This window comes from Triticum aestivum, chromosome 7D (assembly GCF_018294505.1).
Source record: "Triticum aestivum cultivar Chinese Spring chromosome 7D, IWGSC CS RefSeq v2.1, whole genome shotgun sequence".
NCBI lineage: Eukaryota > Viridiplantae > Streptophyta > Magnoliopsida > Poales > Poaceae > Triticum > Triticum aestivum.
The window spans coordinates 10462994-10484568 of NC_057814.1; the positions used below are offsets into that span (position 1 = coordinate 10462994).

The following is a 21575-nucleotide window of genomic DNA, read 5'->3' on the forward strand; positions in this document are numbered from 1 at the left end:
ACTCCCAGCAGGAAAATGTTTCATCGAAGCTTGCAACGTTATTTTATTTTGCTGACATTGATGCAATTTCTCCATGATTTAACAGATCCAAGGCTCTAACGAATTCATTAGCTACAGCAGAAATACAGAAAAAGAACCTACTCAAAGGTCGACTAGACAACACACCAATAACCAGTATGACTGAACCTTCTAGTAAACTACCCAGGTCGACACTCTGCACTAAGATTTAGGATAATCATAATAACTGACTGTTATGGATAAGAAGGCTGATTACCGTATAATTAAGCCCAGTGCAACTAATACATGTCAAAGAACAACAGAGCCAGCCAGTGCTAGGTAGACAAGAACAAGAGTAACAATGTCCTTTGAAAATGACATTATCCTTAATCTGTAGGTTTACCAGGCATTTGCTCTAAACTACAAATCAATCAAGCTAATTGAGTGGCATGATTCAAGCAAATTCCAAAGTACATAGACAAGTACTTGAGCCGACAGAGGAGCCAATTCTTGCACAAGGGTGGTTTGAAGGAAAGAAACTACTGCCCATCTGCATCTGCTAATGGCTCTGAGAACAGAGGAACATAGGGTAGAAATCCTTTTGTGCTCTTCTCAAGATTAAGGATACAACCAACTTTCTGATGTCGCATATCGTACGCAGCCAAGGTAGCACCTCCATATGAAACCAAGAAAATGGTGTCGCAATCTGGATGAATCTCAACCACCTTGTACTTCATCCTAGTCATGCTAAGAAGCTTATCCATGCTGGCGGTATGCTTCAGGACGAATTCTTTACTATCACAATCCTTGAGGCACCAGAGTGTTATCTCGGGAACTAGGATTTCATTGTTAGCTACAGCATAGTGTAAGAATCCCTGCGACAATCCAATTGTACAAAATCTCGAACAGTACGGCACACGGGTAGTCTTCCACTCTTTCCCCTCCACGTCCACCCCCACCAGCACATACTCGTTGCCGGTGTTGATGTCCTGCAGCACGCTAATCACATACATGATACCGCCGACAAAGACACATTTACTCGTGAAGTACGGCGGCATTTTTTCAACCATCCCACTATCCCCGCGACTCCAGGCTCCTGTCCGCGATGAGTAGATGCTCACTCCTGTCATATAATTTGCCAGATTGTCCTCCTCAAAATGAAGAACGTGGAAATGCGACGAGACTGCTGGATCAAAAGCCAGAGCTGCAGTAAGGCTATATCTGATTTCTGGGGCAGCAGGCCTAGGGGGCAGCTCGACCCACCTGGTAGTGGCGGGATTGCACACCACGAAACGGCAATCATCCTCTGCCCAATCCCAAGGGGCCACCTTGTTCTTGTTGCTGCCGCGGTAGAGGAGCAGGCCATTGCAGGCGTCCACCAGGGCCATGTCCTTGTACTTCCTAGGCTGCAGGTAAGGGAGGGAAGGGTCGAACGGGGCTGCGCCGCCCGAGACGCTGGCGAAGTGGTGGCGGTGCCCGCTGCTGTAGGAGTAGGACGTGTAGAGGAAGCCGGCGAGGGTCTGGGGCAGCATCTTGCGGTTGGCGGGGTCGGCAATGAGGTCGCGCCAGGCCACGGAGACGCACTTGAAGCGATGTAGGGATCTGGCGGGGAGGCGGGAGAGGATCTCGAGTATGAGGTCGTCGGTGAACAGCGTGGCCGCCTCCGACGTCGCTCCAAGATGGCTGCACCTGCACAGCCCCGACTTGATCTTCTTCTCGAGACTCCTCTCCTTCTCCGTTTCCGCCTCCATGGAGCCGAATCCGGAGGGAGTAGGCAGGGGACACCGGGACAGCGATCTGCAAAAGGAGGGAGGAAATCCTCGATCTGTCTAGGAAATCATCGACCATGTAGTCGGTGGTGGCGATCTTCGCCGTGATGAGTCGGGAGAGGTACCTTAGTTTAGGGCGGCTACGGGGGACGGGGACGCGGCCAGCGGCTCTTCGCTTCGAGGACGACGCTACTATTTTATTTTTATTTTTCGAGACTTGGATTGGATAGAATCGTAGTACTTGTTTATTTTTGAGAGTTGGATTGGATAGAGTCCTACAAAATTACGTAAAGTATAAACTCTTTTAAACCAAGCCTGCCTGTTTACGCGTGCATTTCCTTCTTGTTTGTAACAAGATAGTGGCCCACGCATAATTGGCATGCTTTTTTGTTTTTTACTAATTAAATAATCCTGCTCAAGAAGAATAATACTTCCTCTACCTTGGATTTATAAATTATCTCTTTTTCAGAGAAAAAAAACATCCAATCTATTCATCTACAATCATAGCTGTACAACAGACATCAACAATAATAAGGCCTCATTGTCATGCTAGATGCTCACTCCTGTCATGCTAGATGAGTAGGCCTCCTCGAAAAGAACAACACGGAAACGGGATGAGTCCGCTGGATCAAAAGTGATGCGGAGCATCTACGGACATCACCATGTCAAGAGTCCGTTTGGCAAATGACGACCCTTTCGAGGATGGTATACTACTTGAAACTTCTTCCATGTGCATGGATAGGTATTGTCGAAGCTTCACGGATGATGAGGAGGAGTGCAAGCGCCAAGTAACAACTACACCATCCACGAGGAAAGCATGGAAGCGGAGATGGAGCTGCTGAAGCTACATCGTTCGGAGAGTGTTTCGATGAAGGCTTCAATGAAAATGTTGGTCAACAGCCGGTTGCAACAGATGATGAAAATGATGGTCAACAACCGGTTGCAACAGATGAGGATTTTGACGAGGTTCCAAATGATGATAGTCAACAACCACATGATTTTGACGATGATCCAAAATATCCTCCAAATGACGATCCAAGTGAGGCTCCAAATGATGATCCAAATGAGGATCCAAATGATGGTCCAAGTGAGGCTCCAAATGGTGATCCAAATGAGGCTCCAAATGATGATCCTAGTGAGGCTCCAAATGGTGACCAACCTTCTGTCGTTATGAGTTCTGCTAGGTATGTAAATCTTGCCAATACTACTGTACATTTATCACTTGACATGATCTCATTACCATTTATGTTTTGTACAGCTCCGTGGTAGGTTCGAAGAAGATGCTTAAGGTACCGACAACCAAGAGGAGAAGAGAAGAAGCAATGAGCACAATGAGCACAAGGAGCACAAGGAGCAAAGTGGTGGCAAGAGGCTCGAGGATCAAACAAAAGCCCCAGCGCTATTTATGAAAATTTATGAAACATTACGAATAATGTTGTATTTCTGTTGAATGATGTTGGACCTTGTTAGAACTATGATTGAATGATGTTGGAATGATGATGGTACACACTAGTAGAAAACAGGGCTTTCATTTGGGCCTGGCCAGCCCATTAGTCCCGGTTCAGTCACGAACCGGGACCCATTGGGGAATTCGTCCCGGTTCGTGAGCCCAGGGGGCCGGCCGGGGCCTCGTGGGCATTGTTCCCGGTTCGTTTCGACCCATTTGTCCCGATTCTAGGCACGAACCGGGACCAATGGTCCTCACTCCTAGCCCACAACCATTGGTCCCGGTTCTTGGCTCGAACCGGGACAGAAAGCTGGGCTTTAGTCCCGGTTTATACCACGAACCGGGACAAATGAGTTGCCTATATATACCCCATCGCCGCAGCAGAGCACTCCACAGTGCTCTATTTTTTGCTGGCCGGCGAGGGGGAGGGCATTGGGTGCTCTAGCTCACCTCCCATGCACATGAGGTGTTCGATGAAATGCCTAGCCACGCTAGTTAAGCTTTCTCCTCTCGAAGCTCGACCTCCGAGCTCCATTTTTCCCAAGATTTGTCTAGGTTTATATTAGCGGTCCGTCACGCCCCGTCCCCGTCTTCACCGCCGTCGATCGCCCGCGCCGATCTCGTCGCCGTCACCACCGTGGTGAGCCTCTTGGTCTTATCTTCTTTCTGAAAGAAAAAAATTCTTACTTTACATAGATACTTGTCTAATTTTCTTACTTTTGACACACATAATTATATATAATGCACGCAGATGAACCGGCAATGGATGTACGGTGACAGACACTCCTCCGAGTACATTAAGGGCGTGCATGATTTTCTCGAAGTGGCTGAGGCAAACAAGCAGAATTGTTTTACGTGTTGTCCATGCCCTAAATTTGGGAATACGTTGTCTTACTCTGACCGGAAAATCCTTCACACCCACCTGCTTTACAAGGGTTTCATGCCACACTATAATGTTTGGACGAGGCACGGAGAAATAGGGGTTATGATGGAAGACGACGAAGAAGAAGAGGACGATGACAACTATGTGCCCCCTGAATACGGTGATGCTGCTGAAGATCAAGAGGAACCAGACGATGTGCACGATGATGCTGCAACGGGGGAAGCTGCTGAAGATCAAGAGGAACCAGACGATGTGCCCGATGATGATGATCTCCACCGGGTCATTGTTGATGCAAGGACGCAATGCGAAAGTCAAACGGAGAAGCTGAAGTTCGATCGCATGTTAGAGGATCACAAAAAGGGGTTGTACCCCAATTGCGAAGATGGCAACACAAAGCTCGGTACCGTACTGGAATTGCTGCAGTGGAAGGCAGAGAATGCTGTGCCTGACAAAGGATTTGAGAAGCTACTGAAAATATTGAAGAAGAAGCTTCCAAAGGATAACGAATTGCCCGACAGTACGTACGCAGCAACGAAGGTCGTATGCCCTCTAGGATTGGAGGTGCAGAAGATACATGCATGCCCTAATGACTGCATCCTCTACCGTGGTGCGTACATGGATTTGAACGCATGCCCGGTATGCGGTGCATTGCGGTATAAGATCAGACGAGATGACCCTGGTGATGTTGACGGCGAGCCCCGCAGGAAGAGGGTTCCTGCGAAGGTGATGTGGTATGCTCCTATAATACCATGGTTGAAACGACTGTTCAGAAACAAAGAGCATGCCAAGTTGATGCGATGGCACAGTGAGGACCATAAGAAAGACGGGAAGTTGAGAGCACCCGCTGATGGGTCGCAGTGGAGAAAAATCGAGAGAAAGTACTGGGCTGAGTTTGCAGGTGACCCAAGGAACGTATGGTTTGCTTTAAGCGCGGATGGCATTAATCCTTTCGGGGAGCAGAGCAGCAATCACAGCACCTAGCCTGTGACTCTATGTATGTATAACCTTCCTCATTGGATGTGCATGAAGCGGAAGTTCAATATGATGCCAATTCTCATCCAAGGCCCTAAGCAACCCGGCAACGACATTGATGTGTACCTAAGGCCATTAGTTGAAGAACTTTTACAGCTGTGGAATGGAAAGGGTGTACGTGCGTGGGATGAGCACAGACAGGAGGAATTTAACCTGCACGCGTTGCTGTTTGTAACCATCAACGGTTGGCCCGCTCTTAGTAACCTTTCAGGACAGACAAACAAGGGATACCACGCATGCACACACTGTTTAGTTGACACCTAAAGTATATACCTGGACAAATGCAGGAGAATGTGTACCTGGGCCATCGTCGATTTCTTCCGACCAACCATCAATGTTAAAAGAAAGGCAAGCATTTCAAAGGCGAGGCAGATCACCGGAAGAAGCCCGCCATGTGTACCAGCGATCACGTACTTGCTATGGTCAATGATTTACACGTAATCTTTGGAAAGGGTCCCGGCGGACTAGCTGTTCCGAGTGACGCTGAGGGACACGCACCCATGTGGAAGAAGAAATCTATATTTCGGGACCTACCCTACTGAAAAGACCTAGAGGTCCGCTCTTCGATCGACGTGATGCATGTGATGAAGAACCTTTGCGTGAACCTGCTAGGCTTCTTGGGCGTGTATGGGAAGACAAAAGATACAGCTGAGGCACGGGAGGTCCTGCAACATTTGCACGAAAAAGACGGCATGCCTCCAAAGCAATATGAAGGTCCTGACAGCTACGCTCTTACCAAAGAAGAGAAGGAAATCTTCTTTGAATGCCTGCTTAGTATGAAGGTCCTGACTGGCTTCTCGTCGAATATAAAGGGAATAATAAATATGCCAGAGAAAAAGTTCATCAACCTAAAGTCTCATGACTGCCACGTGATTATGACGCAACTGCTTCCGGTTGCATTGAGGGGGCTTCTACCGGAAAACGTCCGATTAGCCATTGTGAAGCTATGTGCATTCCTCAATGCAATCTCTCAGAAGGTGATCGATCCAGAAATCATACCAATGCTAAGGAGTGATGTGGTGCAATGTCTTGTCAGTTTCGAGCTAGTGTTCCCACCATCCTTCTTAAATATCCTGACGCATGTCCTAGTTCATCTAGTTGACAAGATTTTCATTCTGGGCCCCGTATTTCTACACAATATGTACCCCTTTGAGAGGTTCATGTGAGTCCTAAAGAAATATGTCCGTAACCGCGCTAGGACAGAAGGAAGCATCTCCATGGGCCATCAAACAGAGGATGTCATTGGGTTTTGTGTTGACTTCATTCCTGGCCTTAAGAAGATAGGTCTCCCTAAATCGCGGTATGAGGGGAGACTGACTGGAAAAGGCATGCTTGAAGGGGACTCAATAATATGCAGGGACGGATATTCTTGGTCTCAAGCACACTACACAGTTCTACAGAACTCTACCTTGGTGACCCCGTATGTCGATGAACACAAGAACAGTCTGCGCTCCAAACACCCGGAGCAGTGCAACGACTGGATTACATGTGAACACATCAGGACTTTCAGCAGTTGGTTGGAAACACGTCTTAGAGGTGACAACACTGTTTGTGATGAGCTGTACTCGTTGTCCAGGGGACCATCTTCGACTGTAATGACTTACAAAGAATACGAGATAAATGGGAATACATTTTACACGATTGACCAAGATCAAAAGAGCACCAACCAAAACAGCGGTGTCCGCTTTGATGCAGCAACCGAGAGGGGAAAGGACACATATTATGGTTACATAGTGGACATATGGGAACTTGACTACGGAGTAGATTTTAAGGTCCCTTTGTTTAAATGCAAATGGGTCAATCTGTCAGGAGGCGGGGTACAGGTAGACCCACAGTACGGAATGACAACAGTGGATCTGAACAATCTTGGGTACACTGACGAACCGTTCGTCCTAGCCAATGATGTGGCACAGGTTATCTATGTGAAGGACATGTCTACCAAACCGAGAAAAAGGAAAAATAAGGAAGCGAATACATCATACGATGAGCCAAAGCGCCACATAGTTCTTTCAGGAAAAAGGGACATCGTGGAGTGGAGGGCAAGACAGACATGTCCGAAGATTATGAAAAGTTTCATGTAATTCCTCCCTTCAAAGTCAAGGCTGACCCGGGCATCCTGATAAATGATGAAGATTATCCATGGTTACGGCGCAATAAGGAAAGGACCCAAGCGAAGAAAAAGTGAAGACTTTCTCCACAACTATTATGATGATACAATGCCAACTTTTAACCTTTTCGTAGTTCATTTGGAATGCCTGTTGTAACAGACAAGTTTCCGTATGAAATCCTGATACTTCGAAAGAGATTGTCCGTTTTGTACATGAAGTGCATCCAGTTTTTGTCGTAACCCTCTCAACTTTCTTGCGCATGCTATGTGGATGAAATGATGATACCATGCCAACTTTCAACCTTTTCAGAGTTCATTTGAAATGCTTTTATAAACTCTAATAGCAAAAGGAATCAACTAAAAAGCTTTTATAAACCTCTAGTATTTTTTAAACTAAAATTATATAAAATTTATGCAACTAAAATTATCAAAGTATTTTCTGTTCAAAACATGAAAAGCAGAAAGAATTATCATAAAGAATTTTTTGTTAGAAACTTTAGTAGCAAAAAGAATTTTCGTAAAGAACTTTTTTGATAGAAACTAAAATAACAAAATCTGTTTTTGAATATAATGATAAAACGCAGAAATATTAAATAGCAGGAAAAAGAACCACTCAAAAAATATTTTTATAGTGAAGTTATTCACAAACTAGTGATTCACACAAATTTCAAAGAATTAAAATTTAAACTATTCAAATTTGGAAACTAATGGAGTAACAGAAAGTTTATAATTATTCTGAGCTAAAAGCAAAAAGAATAAAAAATAAAGCAAAAATCAAAAGAAAATAAATAATTCAATAAACAAAAAAAATACTGGAAAAAATAAATAAATGCCGCCTAATGGGCCACACGGCCTGCATACGACTAGAAACCCATCTGTACATGGGCCAGGATGCAGGCCCGCAGGCCCAATAGGCCCCACATGGCAGTGACGAGGGTAGGCATGTAATGCCTACATATTAGAGAGGAGCTCAGCACCTGAGCTGCAACGCAGCTTATAAACAGGTGCTGAGCTCTCTCAGCTAGCGAGGTGGGACTAAACTTCCCACCGCACCACGCCAGCACAGGGCCTTTAGTCCCGGTTGGTGGCACCAACCGGAGCCAATGCTCCCCTTTGGTTCCAGTTGGTCACACCAAGCAGAACCAATGCCCCCCCTTTAGTCCCGGTTGGTGCCACCAACCGAGACCAAAGCCCTCTGCTTCCCGCCCTTTGGGCTGCTGAAAAGAGGCCTTTGGTCCCGGTTGGTGGCACCAACCGGGACTAAAGGTGGTATTCGTCCCGGTTTCTGTCACGAACCGGGATCAATGCTTCGTCTATACAACTAGCACTTGTGGAAATTTCATTGCCAGTTACCCCCCGCCCGACGACGCCGCCAGGCTGCCCCGCCGCCGTCGCCGTCACCCATGCCCCCGAGCCCATGCCGACGCCGTCCGCCGCCCACGCCGTCGCCCGTCGCCGTCGCCCTCCGCCCCTCGCCGCCGTCGCCGTCGCCCTCCGCCGCCCCCGAGCCGTCGCCCGTCGTCGTTGCCCTCCGCCCCGGCCGCCGTCGCCGTCGCCCTCCGTCGCCCGTCGTCGTCGCCCTCCACCCCACGCCACCGTCGCCGTCGCCCTCTGCCGCCCCCGAGACGTCGCCCGTCACCGTCGCCCTCCGCCGCTCCCGAGACGTCGCCCATCACCGTCGCCGTCACCCTCCGGCCCCCGCCGCCGTCGCCGTCGCCCTCCGCCGCCCACGCCGTCGCCCTCCGCCGTCGCCCTCGCCGGCCGCCCCCGATGTGAGCCGCCGGCACAACGGCTCTCTTCATTTTTTCCATATAATTTGTATTTTTTTCATTGCATTTTTTCATATATATAATGTATATATGTATGTGGTAGCTATATGATGAATGAATGTGGCTATGTGTATGTATGAATATAATGTTCATAGCATTTTTTTGTTTATATATGTTTTTTTCATATATGTATTAATTTTTTATTTAGGTTAGTAGATATCGATTTTAGGTTAGTGCTTAGTAGTTGAACTAGTTGATTTAATAAAACTACTTTATTAAATTTTACTATATTTAGAAGTACGTAATTTATTTTTAGTAAGTACTACTTTATTTTATTTATAATAAGTGCTACGTAGTTGAACTAGTTGATTTAATAAAACTACTTTATTAAATTTTACTATATTTAGAAGTACGTAGTTTATTTTTAGTAAGTACTACTTTATTTTATTTATAATAAGTGCAAAGTAGTTGAACTAGTTGATTTAGTAAAACTACTTTATTTTACAATAGAAGTAGTTTATTTTTAGCAAGAAAATAAATAGAAATAGTTTAATTTTTTAGTTCAAGCAATTATTCCCGCATCGGCGTCGACGATGCCTATCCCGCATCCTCGTCGTCGACTCGGCGGAGGAGGCCGGCTTGATCAGAGGGGCCATGTCCGGGACTGGGCTCTGCCGGGCTGGTATTGGGAGGTGCTACCTTCCGGGGGGCGTAGGTTGGTGAGGAGCCAGCCTGTCATTGACCCGATCCTTGTGTGGTGGCGGTTCCGTGGGCCATTGACGGTGCCGAGGCTTCCGGACACCGCCGAGGTGGTACGTCACCGTGTCAGCGAGGAGGACGAGCACGTCCGTCGCTACATGGTTGCGTTGGAGGGCAGGTCCGACAATACCTGGCAGGTTCTTCAGGGATCTTACTGGAGCTATGATCCTGTGATGGTTCCTTCCCTTTGGGTGTCGACCGCCCGCGCCGATACCCGTCGGGCGCTACCGTTCTAGCTGTATTAGCGATGCTATATGTATGATAGTATTCGAGGTGTATTAATTAGTGATAATATTCGACGATGTACGGACGCAAGAGATGATGTAGTTTTGCTTATAATTGAATGCATGCTAATTTGAATACTACTTTATTTTACGATTTGGTTTTTCTTATTGAATGCTCAAATTGGAAAAGTACTCCTACTTTGAATGCTAAAATTAGAGAGCACTATGCAAGGCGTATGCACTTGATTACTTGATATCTTATAGGGTTTTTGTTTTTACAGAAATCTAGGAGCCCCCTCCATCATCCGCGCCGTCGTCACCGTCACCGACCCCCCTCTGACCTCGAGGTGGGACCAGCCAAATCTCCATGTCAGTATGAGTCCTATAATATGAGTCCAAATCTCCAGCCAAATCTCACTGTAAGTCTGTCGAGTCTCCACCATATATGAGAGGACGAAGAATCGCGACTGTGTTATCATGGGGGTAGCTTATCCTTCATTCCCGTGTGCTAGACAATTTGGTGTAATGCACTCGAGAATGAAAGGAGGAGCTACCATCACCGACGGTCGAATATGTACACCACGTGAGCTGAGAGTTTTCAAGAAAAGGCTCGACAGACCGATAGTCAACCCGTGATGAATAATAATGATCTAATTTAGGTTTTTTAGTACATATATTTAATTGTACAAGTTTAATATTTGAATTATGAACATAGGAAATATCGTACTCGGACGACGAAAACCGCCCGGGGAGTGCGACTGGTGCCACGACGACCGAGGTATGTGCGATAGGTTCCTTGAGCTGGACGAAGATCGGCGCTTCAGCATTAAGCTCGAGGAGACCTTCGATGTTAAAACGATACGCAAGTACAAGAGTTTTTTCGTAATTAAGCACGACTTCAACTATTTGAACGTGTACTTTTCATCCTATCCAATTCGACTAGCTTATCCCATGCTATGCAAGACGCTATGTCTTGGAGAGGATGGGTTTTTAAGACCTTAAAAGTATGGAAACAAAGAAAATTCACCTAAGGACCCATCATGGTGTGGATTTTGAAGTTAAGCTGTACAATTCTGAGAGTGTAACCCATTTTGGTTGCAAAAATTGGGAAACACTTTGCAAGATGTATGGTTTTGATGAGGGTATGCTTGTCACCATGGATCTTGGTGATCCTAAAATCGAGCAAGACAATATGGACATTTGGGTCCCTGTTGATACGCCTCCAATTCTTCCCCTATGTGAGCTTCTCAAACATAGTTATTAACTAATTCATATAGTTCATTTGAAAATACTTGACATCTTATTTTGATTGTTCAAATAATGTGCGGAACATGGTAGACAGAACCTACTACACCGATGGCTCTGAGTTAACTTATAAGGAGAAAAATCATCTGGTCGGATTTTGTACTGATCTTGATAATTATAATATCTATTGTAAAACTCCTCCACATTATGGTCAATACGTGCCACTAGTGCACGTGTTGAACTACGGTAAATACTATGGAGATACCCTGGTAAGATTTTTTACTATTACAACATCCGTACATCTTTTGCATACTTCTAAAACTAGTACATCATTTCTAACTATGAAGGTATTACTATGTTTTTCAACAGATAATCCCAGAGGATTGTATGCCTCATTTGATGTATCAGAGTGGTCGCCTTAATGTTTTGAACATACGTCTAGGTCATCCTACGAATCTCAACTGTCCATACCGGATTTCTAAAAGAAGTGGAGACATGCAAATCAAGGAATGGAAAAAATGTATGGACAATCGTAAGGAGGTTCTTGGAAGCAAAAGGAAGCGAAGCGCAAGAATTGGAGACAGGATGATCTCCATTGTCCATACTGGAGAGTCAGGGTCTATATTGTTTTATGCTATTTTACCTTAAAGAGGGTATTTAGGTCCTACCTAATGCTGATGATCATGTGCTAAGAACAATTAAGTCGGGTTGGTTCGATAACTATGAGGATGATGATCGTATGACTTGTTATTAATAACGAGTAGAAGTTGTATGATGATGATTAGTAGGACTTGTTATTATATATGATGATGCATGATGCGAGCATGAAGAGTTATTATATATCAGCGGGTGAAATGAACATGGATTGGATTGAAGTGAAGGCAACATGCATGTGGTGCATGTCGAAAGTAGTACAATCCAAACTTGATCAAGTTAGGATTAGTATTACTTTCGACATGCACCACATGTTGCCTTCACTTCAATCTAAGCCATGTTTAGGCATAGCAGTACGTAGCGTTGGTAAACCAAGCACGGAGATATAAGAGAGGACACTTCTATCTATTAGCTACCTAATAATAACCTAAATTAACCCCCAAAACCCCTAAACCATCCCCTTTCAAAAAAAAACAAAAACCTCAGCTCCAGCCAGATGCTGACGTGTGGATGCCTATTGGTCCCAGTTGGTGTCACTAACCGGGACCAAAGGCCCCCCTGCCTGGGCTGGCCGCAGCTGTCACGTGGAGGACCATCTGTCCCGGTTCATGTAAGAAGCGAAACTAAAGGCCAAGGGCATTAGTAACGACCTTTTAGTCCCGGTTCATAAACCGGGACAGAAGGCCCTCACGAACTGGGACAATAGGACCTTTTTCTACTAGTGACATGTTTTGAGAAAGTCATGTCAACCCAAAATTTGAACCAAAATTCAAATTTGACATGCTATTTAGATGTTGCAATTCTTTCGAAACTATGATGAACTTGTTTGTTCTAACTTGGTCACCAATCTGAGCCCTTTTGCGAAGTGAACTCACATTCATGAAAAGTGTGCTTAAAAAAAGCTCTAGACGTAGGGTAAACGCCTCATTTCTAAGCAAGGGGTTTTCGACCTTGTCTAAATCAGCCAAATAACTTTCCTACACTCTACTATATATATACAGACTATGTGAGCATACTTTTCATTTTTATGTTTTTTTAATTTGTTATGCTCATTTGAATTCTGGTCAAACCTAACTTTGACTAACATTTTTAAAAAGTCTAAAACATGAAAAATGAAAAACTAAGCCTGGATCCTTCTTAGTCACTCCAAAATGAAGCTTTGGTGAGGTTTTTGAAAATTTCATGTTCCAAACCCCAAACCACTGCTCTTCACTTCCATACATCAGAGTTTGAGATATCACATGAGATACATGAAACCATGAATTTTTCGTTTGAATGTATGTAGATCTTGTTTATCAACTTAAATCGGTAGTATATGACATAAGAAGACTATGTGCATAGGTTTTTCATTTTTCTGATTTGTTTTGAATTTATTATGCCCATTTCAATTCTGGTCAAACCTAACTTTGACCAACAATTAAAAAGGTTTAAAACATGAAAATGAAAAACTAATCCTGGATCCTTCTTAGTCACTCCAAATTGAAGCTTTGGTGAGGTTTTAGAAAATTTCATGTTCCGAACCCCAAACCACTTCTCTTCACTTCATACGAGTTTGAGATACCCATGAGATATCACATGAGATACATGAAATTCTTGTTTAAATGTATATAGACCTTGTTTATCAACTTAAACAGTTAGTATATAACATAAGAAGACTATGTGCGCAGCTTTTTCATTTTTCTTATTTTTTGAATTTATTATGCTCATTTGGAATCTGGTCTAACCTATCTTTGACTGACTCCAAACCCCTCCCAAACCTCGTCGAACAGTGACCGTCCATCTAACCCTAGCGCTGAACAAGGACCGTCAATCTAACCCTTCTAGAAGGAATCTGCGGGGAGGCGGAGGGCGATCCACTAGATGCAATCTGATTGGTTGTCCGCTTTTTTTCTTAACATGGATAGTGGGCACGCTGGATGGACTGTTGGGCCATCTCATGGTCCAGGCCTGTGACCGTTGTTAATGCCCCGTATCAGCCTTTCCAGACCTGCATGCATGGGAAGCGAGGCGAGCGACGTGGGCATGCATGCGCAGGTGAGCAACGTGGGCATGCATGCGTGGGAGAGCGACGTGGCCATGCACCCCTTGATTCAGATGTATGCAGTGATTCAGATGCACTGCAGTCGCTCAGAGGCACGCGCGCGCCTGGATACACACGCCCCATCATTTCAGTGTAAAATGTAACGGATATGCAGGCACGCGCCTGGATTCACACATGCGCCGTTCATTCATTCGTAACTCTTCTCTCTTCCTCCCCCACACATAGCCTATTTATATGCCTCTCTTCCTCTCCCACTCACCACCCAAGCCAGATCCATTGTCTCCACTTCAAACACCCAATCCATCCTCTCCGAGAATCCCAAGTACCAACTGAAGATCCAGTACAACGGGCCGACCTTGCTTCGTCCACCTATCATGCAGGAGCTGTGCTACCCGCCGGGCGTCCTCGTGGAGACCATGCTCCGTGTGTGTGGGCGCAATCCAGGTGGAGGGGGTCCGTCCGCAACTCCCTCACCGCCGGCTTTGCCCACCTCCCACGGGGCTCGCCTAGGATGTTTACCCTCAACGAGGTTCGTGATCGAGCCGACACCCTCAAACTACTCACGGTCACCTTCGCCAACCGTTTGACGCGCGCGAGCTCCTCGCGAAGTGTTTTGGTGCGGCTGCGAGTCCATCTTCTTCACTGTCTACAACATCTTCACCAATATCGACTGCATCTTCCCCATCGAAAACCAGATGCACTGCCTTCCCTACTATGCGGAGTGAAGTTGAAGACGTTGGTGAAGGGGCGCGACCAAGGTGGAAGAAAGGTCAAGATGAAGATGTTGCTTTTCTATGTTGTACATGTCGTGTCGTGTCACTGGACTTATCTATGTAGGGTACCCATCTATGTAAGGGTACAGTGGTTTGCATCTTATTTATCTAAGTTAGTATGTGTGTTAAAAAATGTCTGTGCCGAAAGAGATTATTTGTGTGTGTTGAAAAATATTCGTGCCCATAAATGTTCGTGCCCAAAGATCAACAAGTGTTTAAGCTTGTAATGGATTTTGTGACCACGGAAGTATGCAAATTTCTTCCCTTTAAACCCTAAATCAAGTCATGAACTAACATGCACATTTCTCCCCTTTAAACCCTAAACCAAGTGCTAATCTAACTGGAATCATGTGGCAGTGCAAACACGCGTTTCCAAAAATTCAGTACAAAACAAAGGAAAACCACTCGCACGCGTGTGCAAACATTCAGTACAAACATGCGTTTTTAAACCCTAAACCAAGTCACGGGCTCACTATGTATAGATTCTTCCCTTTCCATGTCAAAGTCTTTCCATCTGCCCTACCGGTTACCAATGTAGCCCTAAATGCCACAAACCCACGCGGTCTTGGGTTCGAGGCCCAGCCGCACTATTTCTGTACATTTTCCACCATTATCATTTTTTTAGACAATTTTTTTTCGAACACGCAAGGCTGAGTATCGTTATATTAAGAAAAAATGGGAAAAGAACCCATACAACACCACTCGCGCATGCTATTGATTTTTTGTTCATTTTCCACCCGTCTCATTTTTAGAGAGAATCCACCCTTCTCATTTGCCCACCCCGAATGGGCCGAATTGGATGGAGTTGGCCCGTTAGTCTAGCCGACACTAGGCTCTAGGCTCTGAATTTGGCCCACGGAGAAACCTTTTTTTTACAGAAAGGCAGAGCAGAGAGCTGCATTTCATTGATCAAGGTTTCTGAATTTCTCATTTCTTCTCCCATTTTTCAACATTTTTTCATACAGTTACAAGCTTACAAATTCCTCCCAAATTCATGCCTTTCCATACAATTTGAACATTACGCCTAGTGCGACTACCATACGTACAAATGCCCAAATGTAATTGCAAATGGGTATTTGTGCTTGATTTTCGAGCTTCCTAATCTTCTGGTTCAACCTCCTAAGCTCAACGGCTACCTCTCTGTCATTGTGTGCTGCAACCGCTGCCGTTCGTGGCAAGATGGGCAACCATTCTTTGTGCTCTTCTAACAGTTCAGTCATCAGAGTCTTGGCCAGGGCATCGACCCAAAGGAAGAAACATCTCACCTGCATGAACGCCAAACAGATCAACTGTATTGCTCCAGGATCCCGACCATGAAAAATGTGCAATTGTTGGAAATATGCCCTGGAGGCAATAATAAAATGGTTATTATTATATTTCCTTGTTGATGATAATTGTCTATTGTTCATGCTATAATTGTATTGACCGGAAACCGTAATACATGTGTATACATAGACCACAACATGTCCCTAGTGAGCCTCTAGTTGACTAGCTCGTTGATCAATAGATGGTCATGGTTTCTTGACCATGGACATTGTATGTCATTGATAACGGGATCACATCATTAGGAGAATGATGCGATGGACAAGACCCAATCCTAAGCATAGCACAAGATCGTGTAGTTCGTTTGCTAAAAGCTTTTCTAATGTCAAGTATCATTTCCTTAGACCATGAGATTGTGCAACTCCCGGATACCGTAGGAATGCTTTGGGTGTACCAAACATCACAACGTAACTGGGTGGCTATAAAGGTATACTACAGGTATCTCCGAAAGTATCTATTGGGTTGGCACGAATCGAGACTGGAATTGGTATGACGGAGAGGTATCTCTGGGCCCACTCGGTAATGCATCATCATAATGAGCTCAATGTGACTGAGTAGTCAGTCACGGGATCATGCATTACGGAACGAGTAAAGTGACTTGCCGGTAAGGAGATTCAAGGAGGTATTGGGATACCGACGATCGAATCTCAGGCATAACGTACCGATTGACAAAGGGAATTGCATACGGGATTGATTGAATCCCCGACATCGTGGTTCATCTGATGAGATCATCGTGGAACATGTGGGAGCCAACATGGGTATCCAGATCCCGCTGTTAGTTATTGGCCGGAGAGCTGTCTCGGAGGTAAAGATTTATATATGGGAAGTCCAGTTTCAGTCACCGGAATAATTTCGGGGGTTACCGATATTGTACCAGGACCACCGAAATGTGTCCGGGGGTCCACCGGGTGGGTCCACCTGCCACGAGGGACTAAATGGGCTGAACAAGGGTGGGAACCAGCCCCCTAGTGGGCTGGTGCGCCCCCCAAGGGCCCAAGGCGCCTAGGGTTGAAAACCCTAGGGGGTGGGGGCGCCTCCCACCAACTTGGGGGGCAAGCTCCCCCCTTGGCCGCCGCTCCCCCTTATATGAGATCTAAGGGGGCCGCCCCCCTCTCCCCTTTCCCCTATAAATAGTGGGGGGTGGGAGGGCTGCCACACCCTTCCCCTTGCACAGCCATTCCTTTCTCCAGCTCCACCTCCTCCTCCTCCTCCGTAGTGCTTGGCGAAGCCCTGCCGGAGAACTGCAAGCTCCTCCACCACGCCGTCATGCTGCCGGAGCTCTCCCTCAACTTCTGCTCTCTCTTGCTGGATCAAGAAGGAGGAGACGTCCCCGGGATGTACGTGTGTTGAACGCGGAGGCGCCGTCCGTTCGGCGTTAGATCGGATCATCCGCGATTTGAATCGCCACGAGTACGACTCGCTCATCCGCGTTCTAGTGACTCTACCGCTTAGCGATCTTCAAAGGTATGAAGATGCTCATCCTCTCCCTCTCGTGTTGCTAGAAACTCCATCGATTAATCTTGGTGATGCGTAGAAATTTTTGAATTATTGCTACGTTCCCCAACAGTGGCATCATGAGCTAGGTCTATTGCGTAGATTCTATGCACGAGTAGAACACAAGTAGTTGTGGGCGTTGGTTTGTTCAATTTGCTTACTGTTACTAGTCCTATCTTGTTTCGGCGGTATTGTGGGATGAAGCGGCCCGGACCGACCTTACACGTACGCTTACGTGAGACAGGTTCCACCGACTGACATGCACTTGTTGCATAAAGGTGGCTAGCGGGTGCCAGTCTCTCTGCTACGTCTTGAGCTTGCGTTGGTTTTCCTTGAAGAGGAAAGGGTCATGCAGCACAGTAGCGTAAGTATTTCCCTCAGTTTTTGAGAACCAGGGTATCAATCCAGTAGGAGGCTCCTCAAAAGTCCCACACACCTACACAAACAAACAAGAACTCGCAACCAACGCAATAAAGGGGTTGTCAATCCCTTCACGACCACTTGCGAAAGTGAGATCTGATAAGATAATATTTTTGGTATTTTTGTGATATAGATTGGAAAAGTAAAAGATGCAAATAAGAGTAGATTGAAAGCTTATATGATAAAAGATAGACCCGGGGGCCATAGGTTTCACTAGCGGCTTCTCTCAAGATAGCATAAGTATTACAGTGGGTGAACAAATTACTGTCGAGCAATTGATAGAAAAGCGAATAATTATGAGATTATCTAGGCATGATCATGTATATAGGCATAACGTCCGTGACAAGTAGATCGAAATGATTCTGCATCTACTACTATTACTCCACACATCGACCGCTATCCAGCATGCATCTAGAGTATTAAGTTCATAAAGAACAGAGTAACGCATTAAGAAAGATGACATGATGTAGAGGGATAAATTCATGCAATATGATATAAACCCCATCTTTTTATCCTCGATGGCAACAATACAATACGTGCCTTGCTGCCCCTGCTGTCACTGGGAAAGGACACCGCAAGATTGAACCCAAAGCTAAGCACTTCTCCCATTGCAAGAAAGATCAATCTAGTAGGCCAAACAAAACTGATAATTCGAAGGGACTTGCAAAGATAACTTAATCACACATAAAAGAATTCAGAGGAGATTCAAATATTTCTCATAGATGAACTTGATCATACACTCACAATTCATCGGATCTCGACAAACACACCACAAAAAGAGTTACATCGAATAGATCTCCAAGAAGATCAAGGAGAACTTTGTATTGAGATTTAAAGAGAGAGAAGAAGCCATCTAGCTAATAACTATGGACCCGGAGGTCTATGGTAAACTACTCACAACTCATCGGAAGGGCTATGGTGTTGATGTAGAAGCCCTCCATGATCGATTCCCCCTCCGGCGGAGCGCCGGCGAAGGCTCCAAGATGGGATCTCGCGGATACAGAAGGTTACGGTGGTGGAAATAGTTTTTCGTGGTCGCTTTTGATGTTTTCAGGGTACATGGGTATATACAGGAGGAAGAAGTAGGTCGGTGGACGCTCGAGGGGCCCACGAGACAGGGGGGTGCGCCCAGTAGGGGGGGCGCCCTCCACTCTCGTGGCCGCCTCGTTTGTTTCTTGACTTCCACTCCAAGTCCTCTGGATCACGTTTGTTCCAAAAAGATAGCTCCCGAAGGTTTCATTCCGTTTGGACTCCGTTTGATATTCCTTTTCTTCGAAACACTGAAATAGGCAAAAAACATCAAATTCGGGCTGGGCCTCCGGTTAGTAGGTTAGTCCCAAAAATGATATAAAAGTGTAAAGTAAAGCCCATAAACATCCAAAACGGGTAATATAATAGCATGGAACAATAAAAAATTATACACTACAAAAAAAATACAGATCCGTGACATTTTGGGCCGAACGGAATTTTTTTCTGTCATACATATGACACTTCTATGACGATAATTGTGACAAAACCCGGTATCATCATAGATGTGGTGGGCTCCTACTTCTATGACAAAAAATCATACAGAAAATGGGCTTTTCGTCCTGGGCAGGCCGGAGACGCAGCTGCATGACATTCTTTGGGCCGTCCATGACGAAAAAAACCATGGTAGAAGCGAGGGCGAGGAAAATTTCGGCGAGTTCCCGGTTACGGAGGGAGGTCGGGGGCCGAGCGATGCGCGTTTCTCTCGTACACGTACGCGCGTGTGTGCGAGGCATTGGCTCTAACTGAACCCGAGCGAGGCGTTGGCTCTAACTGAACCCGAGCGATTGCACTGCAGGCTACGCGTTACTGAACCCGAGCGATCGATCGATGGCTGTTAACTGAACCCGATCGAGCGATTCCTTCGCTACTGCTGCTAACTGAAAGCCGATGGATGCTGCCTCTCTGGATGAACAGTGAGCGTTGTGGGGGGGGGTTGGATGAACAGTGAGCGGTGGCGTTGCCTCTGGATGAACAGGACCCCGTGGTGTGGAGGGCTGGATGAACAGGACAACCCCGTGGAGGGCTGGATGAACAATAGACGGTGGAGGGGTGCCCGTGGAGGGGTGGTTGAACAGTAGCCGGTGGAGTAGCGCGCGGTGGAGGCTGGATGAACAGGAGCCCGTGGAGGCTGGAGGAGGTCGACGGTAGCCGTGGAGCTGGAGGAGGTCGACGTGGAATGAACAGTATCCCGTGGAGTCCCGTTTTGCGGTACGCCACACCCCTCCCGATGAACAGGACCCCCGTTTCGACCGTAGCGCTCCAACACAAGTCCGTTTCGTCCGTTTTGCGGTACGCCACACCCCTCCCGATGAACAGGACCCCCGTTTCGACCGTAGCACTCCAACACAAGTCCGTTTCGTCCGTTTTGCGGTACGCCACACCCCTCCCGATCAACAGGACGCCCGTTTCGACCGTGGGAGGTCCGTTTCCTCCGTTTTGCGGTACGCCAGACCCCTCTCGATGAATAGGATCCCGTTTCGAACGTGGTCGGTCGAACACAAGGCCGTTTCCTCCGTTCTTCGGTACGCCAGGCCTCGTTTCCATCGCCTGTTCCGTCCAAGCCCTCCCGATGAACACGACGACGCATTCCGTTCCGACCCAGCCGGTTGGCTCCCACGCGTTCCGTTGCCTTCCGATGAACACGACGCATTCCGTTGCCTCCCCATGAACACGACGACGACGCTGTTTCTCAGTTCCGACCCAACCATGTACACGAGCCCTGGCCGTACGTATGCGTAAGTAGGCGTTCGAGACCCCGCCCGTATGTACACATACATGGCCTTATTTTCTTTCTTGCACACTGGCCGTTGTACGTACGTGTACATGCTCCGTACGCGCCTCTACTACGACACGTACGTGCCTCTACTACGACACGTGCGCGCCTCTACATCGACCAGTATATATGTACGTACACGTTCGCGACCAGAATGACAACGCTACGTACGCTTCGACCAGGTGGGTCCCGACTATCAGGCACTTCCTTGCATGCGAAGATGTAGCTGGTGGGTCCAAGCAGTCATGGGGCGAATCGTTTTTTTTTCCCGGACGGACTTCCTTGCATGCGAAGATGTAGCTGGTGGGTCCCAGCAGTCAGGGGGGAAACGTTTTTTTCACGAAATACGGTGGCACGTCCGGTGGGTCCCTGCTGTCAGGTGGAGGAATCATCATTTTCCGCGTAATAAGGAGGCACTTCCTTGCTGCGGCCGTGGACCCAGCTGTCAGCCTCTCCACGTACAGTCCACGTCCGATGGAAGTCGTTCCTTGACCACGTTGACCACGCCGCCCCGAGAGCACCATGGCGGTGGACGACGGCGAGGCCTAGGTAGGGGATGACTCGGAGCCAGGGAAGACGCGGCAGTGGAAGCCCGCGCGGAGAGGAGTACGAGGGTTCACTGGTTCGGCTGCGGTGTGAGGCTGCCGTCACCGCAGAATAACAGGGGGTGTGGGTGAGTAGAGCGATGGCCCGGCCAGCAGTGGGAGTAGTAGGGGGCGGTGAGGCCTCCGCGGCATCACAGCCGGCCACGGGAGGCAGGAGCACGCGGCACGACCGGTGCTGGTTTGGGCGGCTGGAGCTAGAAGACCAGAGGTTGAAGAAGCACTACGGCCGT

At 46.9% G+C, this 21575-nt stretch overlaps 1 protein-coding gene across 1 annotated transcript; it reads right to left on the reverse strand.

Annotated features, from left to right (window-relative positions):
- Nucleotides 1–345: 345 nt before the first annotated feature.
- Nucleotides 346–1786, reverse strand: LOC123170276 (F-box protein At5g07610-like). Its single transcript, XM_044588110.1, has one exon. The coding sequence runs from the start codon at nt 1746–1748 to the stop codon at nt 537–539; it is 1212 nt and encodes a 403-aa protein (XP_044444045.1). The 5' UTR covers nt 1749–1786; the 3' UTR covers nt 346–536.
- Nucleotides 1787–21575: the final 19789 nt, after the last annotated feature.